The sequence below is a fragment of the Primulina eburnea genome, chromosome 3 (genome assembly GCF_022965805.1).
Source record: "Primulina eburnea isolate SZY01 chromosome 3, ASM2296580v1, whole genome shotgun sequence".
Taxonomy (NCBI): Eukaryota; Viridiplantae; Streptophyta; class Magnoliopsida; order Lamiales; family Gesneriaceae; genus Primulina; species Primulina eburnea.
The window spans coordinates 35,870,310-35,887,614 of record NC_133103.1 but is presented as its reverse complement, the minus strand read 5'-3'; the positions used below and the strand labels follow the sequence as shown (position 1 = coordinate 35,887,614).

Here is a 17,305-nt window from a genome sequence, read left to right as displayed (position 1 = left end):
TTAATAAATTCAAAAAATTGGTAAAAAAATTCAAATATAAATTACATCATACTAAAAAATAAAATATATGAAGTTATTACAAATTAATATATCAATACAAAACTATTTTACAATAATAGCACAATAAGAAATACACACTAAAAATTATAACATACCAAAGCTAATATTATGAAGAGTGACGTGGATGAGCGAAATTATTGTTATATATTCTTCATCACTATCTCGTAGATTAAATTTATTTCGAACATTTGGATATTGACGTGATTGTCCATAGAGATATTGATTAGATTAAGATGACGAAATATCATTAGAATGGGATGACTGATTTTTTAATTGTGTTTCGTCACGACGATTATAGTATCCGAATCCACGATACACATTAGAACTATCAGCTGTGCTTGAAGATCTATACTCGGGACCATGACGTCCAACACCCCACCATATAGATGATGAAGATTCATTGTATCTATCACCAATATATTGAGACGACCCATAATCAAATCCACGATGTCTAATTCTATGTGTACCAGATGTTGAAAAACAAATGATCTATCAAAACATGAAAGTTATAGCCTTATATCTTATCTTTCTAATGGAAGTGGCCTCACAACAATTAGATCAATATACAAGACAATATACTAAAAACCACAACTACTGCCATATTTTTCATGCCGTTTCTGCACTTCTATTTCCTATTTGGCTCAAGATCAACTTTTTATTCCACACATTCATTTCCATAATCATCAACAACTATGAAATATAATATCAATAACATAACCATTCTATTACCATTCCAATAAACATAACCATAAACAATAACCATCTACAATAACCATTATCATACCTTACCGTAACAAACCATGAATATCTCATAACCATATTTTTTAAACACCAAACCGTTCCGTTCCGCCCGTTCCGTTCCGCTTCGCCATTAAATCGCCGATAAAACGTTGAATAACAGCGCTACAAAACATTCACCGATTTGCCCTGGAACTTTGGAACGGCGATCACCGTTCCCGTTCCGACCGTTTAACGGCCGTTCCGGCGAACCATGCTTGCAGCAGGCGGATGGCCCGGAGGCGGCCGTTTGGGAGCTTTCCACCTTGGAAGTGTCGCCATAAATCCTCCGGACATAGGAAACTGCGTACTGCGCCGCCACCTATGGGTCTTCCCCAGGCGTCTCCTGCCCTCTCCGCCACCTCGGATCCCTGAATATGTTCATGTTTGGCGCCCAAAATGTCATCCCTTTCGCCTGCCCTTCGTTGTAAATCGTTCGAGCCTCTTTTCCCACCACGTGACCAATGCGGTACAAAAGATGAGAATCAAACATGGCCGCGGCGGAGAGGACGTGACCTGCAGGAAGCTGGTGGCGGAGCTGATTCTGCCATTGAACATTATACCATAACCGTAGCCGGAAATGCCGTGCAACGCCTCCGACCACAACCCGTTAGCCGGAATTCCGAGCCTGAGAATGGCGGGAGCCGAGTTAACCAGCTGGGCTATCTTCTCGTCCAGATCTCAGCCGCGACACCAGGTCCCGAACTCTTTGACAGATGGGGAGAGTCGTCTGGCAACGACTCTCTTTGTTGATTCGAGCTTCCGCACGACAATGGCGGCTGAGAGGATTCCCTGAGCATTGCCTCGAGGCAGATGATGGCGAAGATTGTTGCTGCAACTCCATGAAAGAGTTAACTGCATTTTTTGGAAGTGGGGGAAGTATAGATAAATTGGCGGGTAAGTCATAATATAATATATATATATATATATATATATATATATATATATATATATATATATATATATATATATAGAGAAGTGTTACACTGCTCACCCAAAGGTTGAGCAACCATGAGCGACGCGCTATGTGGCCAAATATGTGGATTTTTTAAATACATGTGGACTTTTTCTTTTTTCTTTTTTTTATCATTTCTTTTAATTTGTAGGGGAACTTGTCGCTCAGCTCATTTTTCCCCCAAAAAGCTACTGCACTCATCGTTGTTCCTTCTTCCAACCGCCACCACAGATCTTCCTACCGCACCACCGTACCGCCTGCACAGTAGTACGAGCGCGACCACAGTTAGTCCTCGCCATCACCATACCGCGTAACCACCGCGCCACAACCGTCCGGAGACTAAAATTACCGGAGGATTCACTCACCGACGACATTTTATTTTGGTATTCCCGCATAAACTCGTCTTCGATTGTTGTAGTCTATTCCGGAAATTTTCTATGTTATCAAATGTTACTACTACTTCCGCAGGTTATTATCCATCTTTTCTGGCGTTGCTTAAAACTGAAGAAAATTAATAACTTTCATATCTCCAGAAATTTTTGATAAAATATGAGCAACAGACTGTATTTTTAAAAAATAATTCGTTTATTTTTTTGTAATTTGAGACATGACTTATTTTGGGTTATCAAAAAAACATAGACACGACCCTAAAGTTTTTAATTAGTACCAAAATTGTTGTAGAACGAGACACTTAAAATAGTTCTTTCTGATAGATATTTATTTTGTCAATTTTTTTTTACAGAAATGGATCATTTTAGTGAAGATGAGCAATCATACATCCCCCAAGTGGGAGATGATCAGAAGCCAAGTATTGGTATGAGATTTGATTCTTTAGAGGATGCATTCTCGTTCTACAATCAATATGCACGAGAATCTGGTTTTAGCGCAAGAATGAGTAATAGCAAGAAAAGTAAGAAAACGAACGAAGTTGTCTGGAAAAAATTTGTATGCTTTAAAGAAGGACATACAGATGATATTCGATGGAACAAACAGGGCAAAAATGTGGAATCAAGAAAAGAAAGAGCGCGTGGCGAGACTAGAACCGGATGTTTGTCAAAGATTTCAGTTGTGAAGGAACAAACAGGTCCAGGTTGGGTTGTTAGTAACTTCATTGAAAGTCATAATCATCTATTATCGACTCCGTCAAAGGTGCATTTGTTACGCTCACATCGTAATATTTCTGCATCAAAAAAAGTGTTGAGTCAACAATTTGCAGAAGCCAATGTGCCTACTTGTCAACAAATGAGATTATTTGAGATAGAGTCGGGAGGGCCTGAGCATGTAGGTTTCCTAGAAAGAGATATAAGAAACTATGAGAAAAGTATCAGGGATGAGCATAAGGGTATTGATGCAGAGACATTGGTTGATTTCTTCGAATCTGAGAAAGAGAAGAGTTCATTGTTCTTTTTTGATTATGAAACTGACTCGGACAACAGATTTACCCGGTGTTTTTGGGCTGATCTTGTGTCAAGAAGGGATTACACTGCCTTTGGTGACGTAGTTGTGTTTGATACGACGTACAACACCAACAAATATGAGATGGTTTTCGCACCATTTGTAGGAGTTAATCACCATCATCAGACCATTCTTTTTGGTTGTGGATTGTTGAGTGACGAAAAAACAGATTCTTTTGTTTGGTTGCTTAATAAGTTCTTAGAAACCATGTGTACAGGTGCCCCAAACATTATCATCACTGACCAGGATCCTGCTATGACGAAAGCCATAGCACAAGTTTTTCCTCAAACGACACACCGATATTGTTTGTGGCATATACTGAACAAATTCTCAGAGAAATTAAACCCAGTGTCTTTCCGTGACCACTATCAAAGCATAAAGAATGTCATTGTGCATTCCTCAACATGCGATGAATTTGAGAGTTCCTGGGAAGCTGTTATGCATAGTGCTAATTTGGAACAACATAATTGGTTGTCACTGATGTTTGAGTTACGACATAAATGGGTGCCAGCGTATTTTAATCACGTATTTTCTGCGGGTATGTCAAGTAGCCAGCGATCTGAAAGTTCACATGCCTTTTTCAAGAGGTATATATCTAGCAAGAACTCATTGATGGATTTTATCATTCGTTTCAATAAGGCACTTCGGCACCAAAGACACAATGAGTTAGTTGCAGATCATATTGATATGAATGAACGTCCCAAACTTCAGTCAAAATGGCCAATGGAATCTCAGATGGTGAATGTGTACACGAAGAAGAAATGGTTGGAGTTTCGAAACGAAATGAGCCAGAGTCATGGTTACTACGTGCAACCAGAATCTGTGGGAAATGAGTTTGGGGTTTACAAGGTCATGAATTTTCAAGGTTCTTCTTCTTCGAAACCAAGAGTGCTTACACATGTCATACAGAGGGATGATATATCGTGCAGTTGTATGAAATTTCAGTATGAGGGCATTCCATGCAGGCATATGTTAGCATTTTTTCGTATAAACCAAGTCTTTCATTTGCCTGATAAATATATACTGAAACGTTGGACGCAAGGTGCAAAGAATGTAGAATTTTATCCTATAGATGAGCAAAATGTGACTGGAGCTTCAGAAAGGTGTTTGATGTCAAGACATTTGAGGTTATCCTATAAAGCTTCAGCTTTAGTTGATATTGCATCTTTGACTGTCGAGGGAACAAATTTCTTGGCTGCACAATTTGATTGTATTGACAGCAAAATGAAAGATTTGAATGTCAATACAACATTAAGCGGTGGAAGTCAAAGTAGAAGAGCAACAGATAGGGCCATTGGTATCATTGATCCTCAAAATATCCGAACAAAAGGATGTGGGAAGAGATTAAAATCATCAAAGGAGAAGTCAACCTCACAGGGAAGAAAATGTCGTGGATGTGGACGTCGAGGTGTGCAGCATGACAAGCGCAATTGTCCAAATTTGCAAGACGGGTATGTTTTTATCACCAATGTGTATGTTTCGTCTGTTTAAAAAAATATATATATATTTGTCAGCATATTCATCGTTGTTCAGGTCAACAATTAATAATCAAAACAACGAAGGAAGCTCAGATGACGAAGATTTTGGATCGATAGATGGTACTTTAAATAAATCTTTAAATATATGTGATTAATCATCAATTTTTTTTATTAATAATTGCTTTTATTTTTTAGGTTCTAACAACTGGATTTAGTAGTTTCCTCACGAATGGGTAACCATTTTATAGTGCATTGTATCCTGCCTTTGGTTTATTCTGGTTGTAGAGTGCTAAGATTGTTGTTTCATATATTTGAGTTTTTCAATTTCTTGAAAGGTTTATGGTGATGAGGAATGGCCAATTGTGTTTAGCTGTCCACCAAGAAAAGAATCCTATGTTGCTTATGAGGATGGGATTTGGTTTATTCTGTATTTCATATGTTGCTTATGAGGATGGGATTTGGTTCTTTCTGTATTTCATATGTTGCTTATGAGGATGGGATTTGGTTCTTTTTGTTTAGCTATCCATCAAGAAAGACTCTGTTGCTTACAGAAACTTGGCAATCTTTGGGGAGACTCTGTTGCTTACAGAAACATGAAGAGATTATGTTGTCTACGGGGCTTATGAGGACTGGTACATGCTCAAAGTTACAAACTGATACACAAGCATCAACACTAATTGAATAATTCATATTAACTTTTTGAATAACAATACAACCATTCATCACATATTACAAACTGCACCATAAAGTTGTTGAATTACAATACAATCATCCGTCAAATATTATTTTTACCATTACAAACATATTGGTTGCAGCTACTGTCAATAACTTACAATAATACATCTATTAATCTTTACTAATGTTTAGTGCTTTCAAATTTTCTTGTATCACCTCCAAGCTCTTCAGTATTTCATCCAACTTATCGGCCTGCGATACTTTGACTCTAGAACTTGAAGCTGCATTTGAACTTTCGTTTACCGTATTTTGGGAGGACGTCGAGGCAGATTGTTTCACCAATGAGGCATTGTAAGCTTTCTCGGCCTCCTCTCTAGTTCTATAAGATTGGTGGACAGCACCCTTATACCCATTAACGTTAGAACTTGCTTCTGCCCACGTGTCGTAAATACCAGGATTACGCCCAACAAACACAACATATGTTTTTCCCTACGTTGTAACGAAAATTGTTTCAACATCAAGATCTGAATAAAGAATATCAATAAAGATTCAATGCGGCATTGTGCTGAATCTGATGCATGAGAGTTCTTCCACGAAGGCTATCTGTGAATCAATTAAATGATGAGAAGCAAAGGTTAAACCACTCTGATGCATCCGCCTTCTCCAAGTGAGTACTATTCAGTAATTTCCATTTCTTATAATTCATAATATTCTCCAAGTGAGTACTATTCTTATAATTTCCATTGGGAGACGATGCTAGCTTAATTTATGGCCAAACAACCTTCAATACTTAATATTTTTTTAATAATATTAATTTATTTCATTACTGTTTTTCCGATGTTGATGCAATGCAAACCTCATCAAATAGTTAACAGATCCAAAGATTCCAAAAAAAATTGAAAAAGTATGAATACCATTGAATTTTGAGAGACCGAAAGATTTCCCTGGGTTCCCTCTTTTCTGGCGTCGACAGGTGGTGGGAGGGGAGATTTCTTTGGTTGCTGTAAGCTGTAAATCCTCGCCTACAGATTTTCAAAACCAAATAATAAAATAGGCCCACTAAATACACATTTAAATAAAAGAAATGATAAAAAAAGAAAAAGAAAAACGATGAACTTGGAAGATCTATGGTAGCGGTAGGAAGATCTGTGGTGGCGGTTGGAAGAAGGAACAACGATGAGTGCAGTAGCTTTTTGGGGGAAAAATGAGCTGAGCGACAAGTTCCCCTACAAATTAAAAGAAATGATAAAAAAAAGAAAAAAGAAAAAGTCCACATGTATTTAAAAAATCCACATATTTGGCCACATAGCGCGTCGCTCATGGTTGCTCACCCTTTGGGTGAGCAGTGTAACACTTCTCTATATATATATATATATATATATATATATATATATATATATATATATATATATATATACTTACATATTTATCTCTTACTATTTATTAAGGCTAAGTATGTTAGAGTAACTTTCTTGGTCTGTTTCTTAAAATACCTAAAATACCCTTCACCCCCAATCTCTACATTACTAATTATATATATTAATAAAGTGTTAAAAAATAAAAACAAGTCACATGTAGTTTATTGGATAAAGCCTATGTTTCTTATTCATGAGGTTGTAGGTTCAATTTTTGCTTGGGTCTTTTTTATTCTTTTTTAATTTATTTTTTAGTTCATATATCAAAATTATAATGTAGTCACTCATTATTTCTCATAAATATATTTTGATCCTCATTTAAATATAAATCAAATAAATTATAAAAACATATCGTACAAGCACGCAACGCGTGCGTGGTTGTACTAGTTAAATATAAATCTTCCACCCATTTACTCTAGCAATTCCAACGGCCTCTTCCCCAAGCTTGTCCATCGTCTCATCCACCGTATTCTTTTTTGACATCAAAAAATACAATTCAATGTCAAGCTCAGCTTGTCTACGATGGTTGACATCCTTTTTTTTCTTGATTTCAAAAGACACAACTCAAAAATCAAATATACTTGGATGATTTTTGACGTGAAATTGTTGAAATATGAAGTTTCTTTTTTGAGTTTATAAATATAGTCTGAATGTGTTCTTCACGGATCATGTCTTTTATATGTTTGATTATTTTGAATTGATGCTTCAAGTTTAACTATTTTTTTGCAAATGGCATGCTTTTCAAATGTTTGATGATTTTCTTTAATTGTCATAAGAAAATCTCATTATGTTTTTTTATTTTTATTTTTTGCTTCTCAACTTGATTTAAGTTATTCACAATTTTTTTGGTGGATTCTCTCATTGTGGGACTTGTGATAGTACTTCATCGCGGGGTGTTATTGTAGCTGCAAATGATATTTTTTTTTCATGTTCTCACCTTTTGAATTTGAAAAACTTGGTTATTCAAGTGCCTCTATTTTCTTGCCAAAAGATGCAAATCTGGCTTGGAGATCATGTCATCTTTTAAGGTGTACGTACCTCCAGTAGATGTGAGAGATTGAATTTTGTTTGATGGTTCAATTGTGTCTATAATGTCTCAATTTTGAGCATTTTCGGCTAGTGAGTCGAGATACTCTATTGACTCAGTTGGATTTTTATCTTCAAATGTTCCATTATACATAAATTCAACCATTTGTATATTTTTATGTGTCAAACTTTTATAAAACTGATAAATAACTCTCCAAGTTTCAAAATTATGATGTAGACAAATATTAAGTAATTATTTATATTTATCTCAATACTAATAAATAGTTCCCCCTTTTTTTTTTTAGTGAAAGTAGTGATTTGCTTTTCGAAAGAATTTGTTATATGAGATGGAAAAAAATTTCAAAAACTGTTGTTGCAATTCATCCCAAGTTCTAATGGATCCTGATCTAAGATTTTATAGGCAAGTTTTAGCTTTATATTGTTTAAAAAAGGAAAAAAGCTTAAGTCGAATGTTGTTCATACTATAATTTAGATCATTAAACGAGTTGAACACTTCTTCAAACTCTTGTAAATGCATGTATGGATTTTCAGAATCTTATCATGAAATTCGGTAAAAGTTGAATAATGTCAAACTTAAAATTAAAATGAGATGAATCAAAGGGAAAAACTAGACATGAAAATTATTAGTTCGTGTAAGATTCATGTGATTTCTAAATGTTCTTCGTCTATCAAGATCATGTTGAGATTAAATTTCATCATTATTTTCTTCATGTTCCAATTGGTCGGTTTGTTCCTCCATTTTTTGTAATAATAGATGGTTGTCTCTAATGAGTTTACCACTAGGTGAACGTGACCAAATACTCATGTAAATACAAAATAAAAAACATACAGAAACAATAAAAATTCAAATAAAGAAAAATAAAATTTAAAACAAAATTAATTAGGTTTGAAATTAAAATATTATGAGCCCAATAACTCATTTGGGTCCAGACTCCAGCCCATTTCATTTTATTATTTAACCCAACTCTTGTAATGTATTCTGAATACAACAACAGAGAGAAAAGTTTCTTCCCGCCTTGCACCTCGTCGCTTTTCTCTCCTCTTTCTGCAGCAGTAGCGTAGCGCCGCCAGCGGCCGGGGAATTGGGGCTGCAACTAGCAATCTTCTTCCTCCAGTCTATTAGCCTCTTTCCTGCCATGAATCGGAAGGTTACGAGCTCGATCGGCTTGTTTTCCATCACCTGCGTGTGAGCTTTGATCCATTTTTAGGTAAGGTTTTGTCTTCGATTCTTGGTTGTACTTGGTGGATTAGTTTATATAAATGAAGTATTAAGCTTTTCCCTGTTATCTAGCTTGTTTCCTGTCGTGAATAGTATTTCCGGCGAGCCACCTCTACGAGATCACCGTTGTGCATTTAAGCCTCGATTTTTGAGGTATTAAGCTTGAAATTCCAGATTCTGAATGGGTTTATAGGCTGCCGAGAATTCGATTTTTAACCGATCCGATTTGAATTGTTTTACTCAGTTGAAATGCAGTATATAATAAATTTATATTGTAGGTTATATCGTTGGACGAGTTCATCTGAAAGTCCTTAAGAATTACTGTGGTATTGTAAGTTGTATTTTAGGTACGCTCAAACCTATATTATTATGATGCTTATATTGGCATGTCAGAATATCCAGTGGATGTTGTTTACTACTATGTTCCTTGAATGTTTATTCTGATGCATTCATGCATTAATTGTATTGGCATAACATATTGAGCATTGACTCATTTGACGGCGATTTATGTTGATTCTGTTGAGATATATACTGAGTCATCAGATGGATGAGTGAGTTAGGATTAGCTACATTCCGAGATGACAGCTAAGGACGAGCAACTTAACTACTCACATTCTCGATGCTACGTGCATGGACGAGCGACGATTTGATGCTGCATTCTTGGCACGGGTGGCCACTGTTACTGTTGATGATGTTATTCGTTTGGACTCCGTTTGGTATCCGTTATTCCATGTTACCATTCATGTATCGCATATCATTGCATTTACTATGTATTATTACATGTCTTTTATATACGTCGTAATTTTACGGGGTTGTCGTACTGGGGTCCGACCCTTGTTTTCTTTTACGTTGTGATTGTTTTTTATGGCATATCAGGTAATTCCAGGGATTTGACATGTCTGGTGGAGCCTCAACGAGTGGTACCTAGTAGTCAGTCTGTTTGTGTTAGAGTTCCCAGATATCTATACATTATACTGGTTTGATACTTTTGCCTGGGAGATGTCATGTGTAGCTGTATTGTGACGTTTTTATGTTATTTTGGATTTTGTTTGTGTTTTGTTGTGTCTAATCCTGGCCATTGCGGCTATAGGATATTAGTTTTTGTTTGATTGTGAACTTGATGTTATTTTCGAGCGTATATTGTTGTTATTGTGTTTTGAAATTTTTGGGATGTCATACTTACAGGGGGGTAGGGGTGGGAAAAAATACCGAAATTCCGAAAAACCATACCAAAAAAAATACCGAACTTACTGAAAAATCGGTATACCGAAAATTTCGGTACGGTATCATACTGTACCGAAATTTTCGGTATCGGTATCGGTACAGAATATTTTTTTTTCAGTATTTCGGTATATACCGGAAATAATTTTTTTTATTATTTTTTTAAAAATTTAAGTTCACTATACCGAAAAAATAAAATTTTCGGTGTCGGTATGGTACCGATATGAACTTTTTTCATACCGAAATTTCGGTATACCGAATGTGCGGTATACCGAATTTCCGGTATCGGTATGGAAAAATTCCATACCGATATTTTCAGTACGGTATATGGTACTGTAGTTCGATACTGTATACCGTACTGTACTCACCCCTATAGGGAGGTCATGTCGAAATTTTTGTAGGCCCAAATGAACATTTTAAACTCGTTTTCGCTGTTTACACTAATTAATCCTTATTGTTTGGTAATTAAGTGTTAGTTAAGAGCACGTGCCCTAACAAATATACTTCCCGACAACGGAGCAAAAAACTTGCCACAACTTTGATTGTTGCACTCCCAATAACAGGTTATCTTCAAGTAGTATAATTCAGTAAGTCTGAATGTCATATACACGGAGAAGTTAAGGTAATTACAAATCCACTATAATATTTTTTATCATTTAATTATTTTAACCTTAGATGATAAATTTTATATGTTTAAAATTTTAAATTAAATAGTCGAAATTAGAATATTCACTCTTCATATTTAAATAAAGTTATAATAAATAAACATAATTGATATCCACTTGATAAAATGATTCCAACATATTAAATAATAATAATAATAATAATAATTATTATTATTATTAGTATACTCTTATTCATATATTATATACACAAAAATATTATAAATGTTGTCAAATATTTACTTAACTATATATTTGTAAAGACTAAATCAATATAACTATTTTAAATGGTTGGTAATATCAAACTAACATTTAAATGGTAACAAGAACTCAATATTATGATAATATTAATATATAATAAATCAAGATAACCATTTTAAATTGTTGGTAATATCAAAATAATATTTAAGTGGTATCGAGAATTTGGTGTAACATATAACATCAATAAATCATAAGTCTCACTTATAAGTAGGGTATAAAAATGTGTAATAAAAGAAAATATATGACATAAATAATAAGTAAAGATTAAATAAGTTAACTGGATATTATTACCTTATTATCATATCAAGAGTGATTAAATAAGTTAACCGAATATTATTACCTTATTATCATATCAAGAGCTTCACATTTTCATCTCGACTTTAGAAGATTAGCTAGTAATGGTGGAAATGAAGCTTTGAAATATATACTTAGCATGATAATTTTATCAAGTAAAAAAATAAAAAGAGAAAATTATGAAATCAAAGTTTATTCCATTGAATAAGGGATGATTTCTTTCATCACAATACACTCTTATTTATTGGCCAATTTATGGAGACGAGAGAAAATAAAATATTATTTTGTACATATAATTGGTGTAATTTTTTTCATGAATGACCCAAACATTTATTGCATTTTGCACTCTATTTTTGACAATCTTTCCAATGAATTTGATTCTTCCACTTAAAACAAATGTTGTTAATAATTGAATTTTCTGAATTTTGGTAAATTTTCATATTAGTTTACCAAGTATTTGACACATATACTCAAGCATGATAAAACTGTAATTTCATTGACACCACTTTCATTTGTTACTCAATTTGACCTTAATTGTGAGAATAATTTTATCTTATTCTTTTCTCAAATATTGTAGACATTGAAATCTACTTTATACAGGTTCAAGAATCATTTCATTCTCATTTTTCTAGCCAACTTTATTCTTGTTACCAAACCTGTAAAAATAACAAAAATAATACAATTATACAATACATATTTTTTTTTATAAAAATTATAATAAAATTTAAATATTTATTCAATTTAAACTATAAAATATTATACAAAACATTTAATAAATATACATTTTTTATATTAATGAAGATGCAGTAGGAATTTGATGACAATAGGCCAGGAAAGTCTGATACCTTGGGCTCCGACTCCAACTCCGACTCCGACTCCGACTCTTCAGACCATACTGTAGAAAGTGATGATGCTGAGGTAAGTGAAGACTTGGAGAATGATAATGATGAAAATGCTAATGAGGGTAGCAATGGTGTTGAAGATGATGATGGCATCACTCAGACAACATTGACACTGAAGAGCTTGACTTGAGTAAGTCATTCTATAACAAATTTTACTCTGAATTCAATGTTTCCCTTGGCCTCTCTATATCAATCGTAGGATGATTGACAAGAAGAATGTAGATATTGGTGTCTATGGTAGGCAAAACTTGTCCAGTTTCTTCGTATTCGGGGCCTTCTTGCGATTGTTATTGATGTCACAACTTTCTGCCCCAAACCCAATCTCGATTTTTTTTTTTGTGAACTTGACCACTAGTGTTGGAGATGAGAGGTCAGCAAAATATGGAAGGGTGTTTGTGTGTGACTGAATGTGTACTTTTACCCCTTCTGTGATTAATGAGTTGTACCACACCCCTACTACTGATGAAAAAGGACTGCCACTAGACATTCATGAAATCACTGCCACTCCCATTGGAGGTTGGATTCAAACCTTTCCCGACAATCCCAAGAGATTATCTGCAACAAACTTGACCTCCTTCGACTATATTCTGCACAAGACTGCCACTTGAAATTGGACTCATTCAATGAATACAACAGTGGTTACAAGGCCACATGCCTATGTTTTGTTCTCCATTGGTACCAGAAGTACCTTTAATTTTGGGAAGTTAGTGCTCAAGACCGTGAGGCAGTTCGCAGATGGTGGATTGAAATTGTAGATTCCTCGCATTGTATTAGCATAAATCGTATTTTGATTCTCGCTAATTCATGATATTTGTCATATTATTGAGTGTGTGAAGTATATAATTGATAATGAAAGTGAAAAATATATTGCGATGATAAAAGATTGTTTTAGTAATTGATTTATGTTTTAAAACTATTACTGAACCGCAATGGATAAGTGACACATGTTACGGTTTCTAGCATAATAATCTGAGTATTATTTCCAATGAAACGAAACCAATTTCATTACAAATCTAATACATAGCACTAAAACCTTTATTTTTTGAGTTTTGTCTAAATCTATTTGGAAAAAAAGGGTAAAATCACCCTGAAGTGTGTCGTGTGTATTGAAGTTATTGTAGTGACACATTTTAGGAGAATGGACATAACTTTCACATCCAGTGTTTAAACTGAGTCTGGTCAACAAAAAAAACCAAGACATAGATCTACAACTTTCATGTTGATGACTTTTGCTAATTCGAAGAGCAAAATAGAGTTTTGGACAGGAAAATGTGTGTGTGTACGCCAAACTCTACCAAACTCCTTCTAGATAGGAACATGCATGTGACCATGCTTTTTTTTCTCTCCAACTACCAAGGAAAACAAGGAATTCATGTTATTTCGTCTGAATCTACAAATGATTATAAAAACAAATTATTAGGATTAATGATGGTATAAAAACAAGTTATTAGGATTATTAATGCAATATAATTATCCTAATAATGTAAATGTTTAACTGTATAGCGTAGAACAAATTGATACATTCAAATACGACATATATTTGTGTTATATGATATATTATTGATTTGATTTGACTGAAAGTACACGTGTCCTTATTTGTTGAGTTGATGTGACATATATGATATTTATGTTTGGTAGATCAATGTCTAAAATAAATATTTTGTTAACACACGTCATTTTATACATACATTGTTACAAGACATGCACGTTGAGCTATGATCTTTGGATACCTTGATATTATTGGATTTGATTATGGGGTTTTGAGCACGATACTATGTTTGGCCTTTTGTGGCCTAATGTATAGTAGAGAGAGTACTTCTGGAGGGAGTCACATATGAGTTTAGGTTGAGTAGTCTATCCCAGTGTGTGTGTGTACTTGTTTTCTGTTGTAATTAATTATTTCTAATCAAATTGTATTATAATAACGATTAAGAGTTAAGGGACTCACACCATATGGTATTAGAGCATAACTGGGAAAGCTCGATTTATTCTTGTGTACACTTAAATAGGCACAAATTAATTGTACGTTTGTGCTTGACTTATTTGTATTACTTGTTCTTACTTGATTTAGTTTGAGTAAATTGTTGATGAGATTAACGATCTGATATGATGAGTATGTATAGTTGATATTTATTTGTGATATTCATTTTATACTTTTGTAGATAGATTCCACAAATCTTGAAACTACTATGAGTAGTGGTACGGAGAGGATGGTCGGACAATTCGAAAGAATGTCCATGGATATGGTTATGGTTATGGTTCGATTCCAGGATCTGAAGCCACCAAGGTTCTTTGACACTAAGAGTGAAAAAAGAGCATAGGCATGGCTGAAGAATATCGAGCAATTGTTTAATATTGTTGAATATTCAAAGCCTCAGAGAATGAACTTGTCATCTACTATATACACGAGGAACCCCTCTGCTCCATGTTGCAATAATCGAGTCATAGACAAACTGATACCAAGGGAATCCGAGCTCTAGAACCCTTACCGTAAAATTTCCATTCATCAGCCATATCAGGTCTGAATCTTACAATTTTCTGAAAACAATCTACGGTAGCTCTGTACGTGGTTAGCCTATGTTTCATGGATACGGGTACGAGTATCGTATCGAATACGATACGGGTAAGGCGACACGTCAAATTTTTAAAATATAAGACACGATACGGCTAGGATACGATAATCATTAAAATATATATAAATATTATATATTTATATTTTATATAAATTTTGTATTGAAAAGTAAAAATCATAGAGATAGATGTAATATTTCATTAATCATGATATCTTAGGTACAAAATATTAAACGCAAAATACATCTTAAACAAGTAAAAAAAATCAAACATCCATATCGGTTTCATCACCAACACTGCCTTCATCAGTAAATAAGACTGACTCCAATTCAAGTCGTCAAGAGACAAATTGGCAATTTCAAGGATAGCAGCACCCTCCATGTCCATGGAATCGAATGCATCCGCTCCAACATCCCACATGTTACTTTCTCCTTCATTATAATGTGGACTCCTCCTTGATAAAAGACGAAGATTGTAGTGAACATACACCAAATCTTCTGCTCTTTGTGGTGTTATTTTGTTTCTCTTCAATGAGTGTATGAAATTGTAGGTGCTCCAATTTCTCTCACAACAAGAAGAAGAAGGCTGCCCGAGTAGCTTTAAAGCTAAACTTTGAAGAGTTGGTGTGGAAGCACCATGTATAACCCACCACTTAGTTGGAGACATCAAACCTCGATCATGCATTGCATCATTATCAGAAAATTCGTCAATGGCGGCTGAAAAAGAGGCAAACTCCTCGTTGACACTTCTTCGTTCTGATGAACAAGAATAATATCTTTCAATGCACTTTTTTCTTTCCCTTGAAACTTCGATATCCCAATGAGGAGGAAGACGATTGGGAGATTCTTGGAGCCACTCATCACTGTAGTATCTATATAAAAAGATTGATAATTAGATATGAACTCATATGTATAATTTGCTAAAACTTAGTTAAATTTTTTAGAGTTTTATCTCGGATTCAAAGAATGCGCCAAACAATGTAAAGGTGTATTGCTTTTATTCCATCGCTGCACTAGATTATCATGAACAATCTCATAAAACTTTGAATCTCCACTGTGAGGCCCTTTCGAGATAGCGACCCTAATCTTCTCTATCATTTCATCCCACCACTCATATACTAAATGAAGACAAGGATGATCACTGTCTGCTTTCCTTAGCATCTCAAAAATTGGACTTGTGGAAGAAAGTATATAATCAATGTTTTCCCAGAATTGATCATCTAATATCTTGTACTTCACTGCTCTAGCCTTCAGTAAGTCATCCTCCTTGTACAGATCCCATCTTTCACTAATCACCATGTTTTCAAGACATTTCTTGATTTGCCTGAACCTTTTAAGCATAATGATTGTGGAAGCAAATCGAGTCTCTACAAGTGAGAGCATCTTCAAGTTCGAGTTATCGTTGAACATTGATAATCTCATATTGTGATTCATTATAAAATTCTTGATCATCAAAGCATTATCTGATATTTCTGCTATCCACATGCACTCTTCAAAGACTTCTTTGTTTTGTACGGAGTCAATCGGTGCACAAATATTCTTCAAAGCAAGATTCAAAGTGTGCACAACACAAGGTGTCCAAAATATATGTGGATACTTTGCCTCAACAAGTAAACCAGCGGCCTTGCATATAGAAGCATTATCTGTGACCACTTGGACAACATTCTGATGTCCCACTTCGTTTATGGCATCGATGAACAACTTAGAGATGAAACTTTATCCTTGTACTCACCTTCACAATTTATTGCTTTTAGAAACATAGGACCACTTTCACACACTGCCATGATATTAATAAGTGGTCTTCTTTGTACATCTGACCACCCATCACTACAAATACTAACACCTTTTTGTTTCCAAGTTTCTTTTGTTGGCTCCAACAACTTTTCAATATGAGCTTTTTCTCTTTGAAGAAGTGTAGTTCTCAATAAATTGTATCCCGGTGGAAGATAACCTGGAATCATTCATTGAGTATCCATACTGAAAGCACGAATATAATGAGGATTTCTAGCAATATTGAAAGACAATCCCCATGTGTAAAACAACCTCGCAATTTCAGAATGCAGCTCATCTCTCGCATTCAAATTAAAAGCTTTTTCAAGAGGGCCAATTGTTCATTTCCTCTTCTTTGTTGGATCGTCACTTTGCAAAGAGAAAAGACTACTGCATGAGGATTTTGAAGCCATGTTTGATGCAGATGATGAAGGCAATTGTACTTCTTTCGGTTTAGCATTTTTCTTTCTCGATTCTGCGTCATCCAGGAGTTGTTGCATATGTTTTATTTGATCTATTGAAACAGCCACACAACCAGCAATTC

General features: G+C 34.6%; 2 protein-coding genes across 3 annotated transcripts; one reads left to right on the top strand and one right to left on the bottom strand.

Moving 5' to 3' along the window:
• The first annotated feature begins 2,037 nt into the window (after positions 1-2,037).
• Positions 2,038-5,218, top strand: LOC140827546 (protein FAR1-RELATED SEQUENCE 5-like). 2 transcript variants are annotated; one of them, XM_073190242.1, is made up of 5 exons: positions 2,038-2,175; positions 2,535-4,698; positions 4,781-4,845; positions 4,921-4,958; positions 5,061-5,218. In XM_073190242.1, exons 2-4 carry the CDS (start codon positions 2,537-2,539, stop codon positions 4,938-4,940), a joined length of 2,247 nt encoding a protein of 748 aa, XP_073046343.1. In that variant the 5' UTR covers positions 2,038-2,175; positions 2,535-2,536; the 3' UTR covers positions 4,941-4,958; positions 5,061-5,218. The 2 variants fall into 2 exon arrangements, with proteins under 2 accessions (XP_073046343.1, XP_073046342.1); XM_073190241.1 differs by having other exon boundaries at positions 4,921-5,218.
• A 9,975-nt stretch (positions 5,219-15,193) lies between these two features.
• Positions 15,194-17,059, bottom strand: LOC140827296 (uncharacterized). The gene is made up of 4 exons (XM_073189948.1): positions 17,035-17,059; positions 16,724-16,942; positions 16,034-16,667; positions 15,194-15,863 (listed from the first exon to the last, which is right to left on the bottom strand). The coding sequence occupies exons 1-4, from the start codon at positions 17,057-17,059 to the stop codon at positions 15,194-15,196; spliced, it is 1,548 nt and encodes a 515-aa protein (XP_073046049.1).
• Between the last annotated feature and the right edge of the window lie 246 nt (positions 17,060-17,305).

Bases quoted from the DNA above. Each gene is read 5' to 3' on its own strand.
- LOC140827296 (XM_073189948.1), bottom strand. From the start codon at position 17,059: ATGAGCTGCATTCTGAAATTGCGAG. The intron at 16,943-17,034 runs GTTGTTTTACAC...GAATGATTCCAG, and splicing joins CTGCATTCTGAAATTGCGAG to GTTATCTTCCACCGGGATAC. The intron at 15,864-16,033 runs GTTTTATGAGAT...CTTTTTATATAG, and splicing joins CCTCACAGTGGAGATTCAAA to ATACTACAGTGATGAGTGGC.
- LOC140827546 (XM_073190242.1), top strand. From the start codon at position 2,537: ATGGATCATTTTAGTGAAGATGAGCAATCATACATCCCCCAAGTGGGA. The intron at 4,699-4,780 runs GTATGTTTTTAT...ATCGTTGTTCAG, and splicing joins TGTCCAAATTTGCAAGACGG to GTCAACAATTAATAATCAAA. The intron at 4,846-4,920 runs GTACTTTAAATA...TTTATTTTTTAG, and splicing joins AGATTTTGGATCGATAGATG to GTTCTAACAACTGGATTTAG.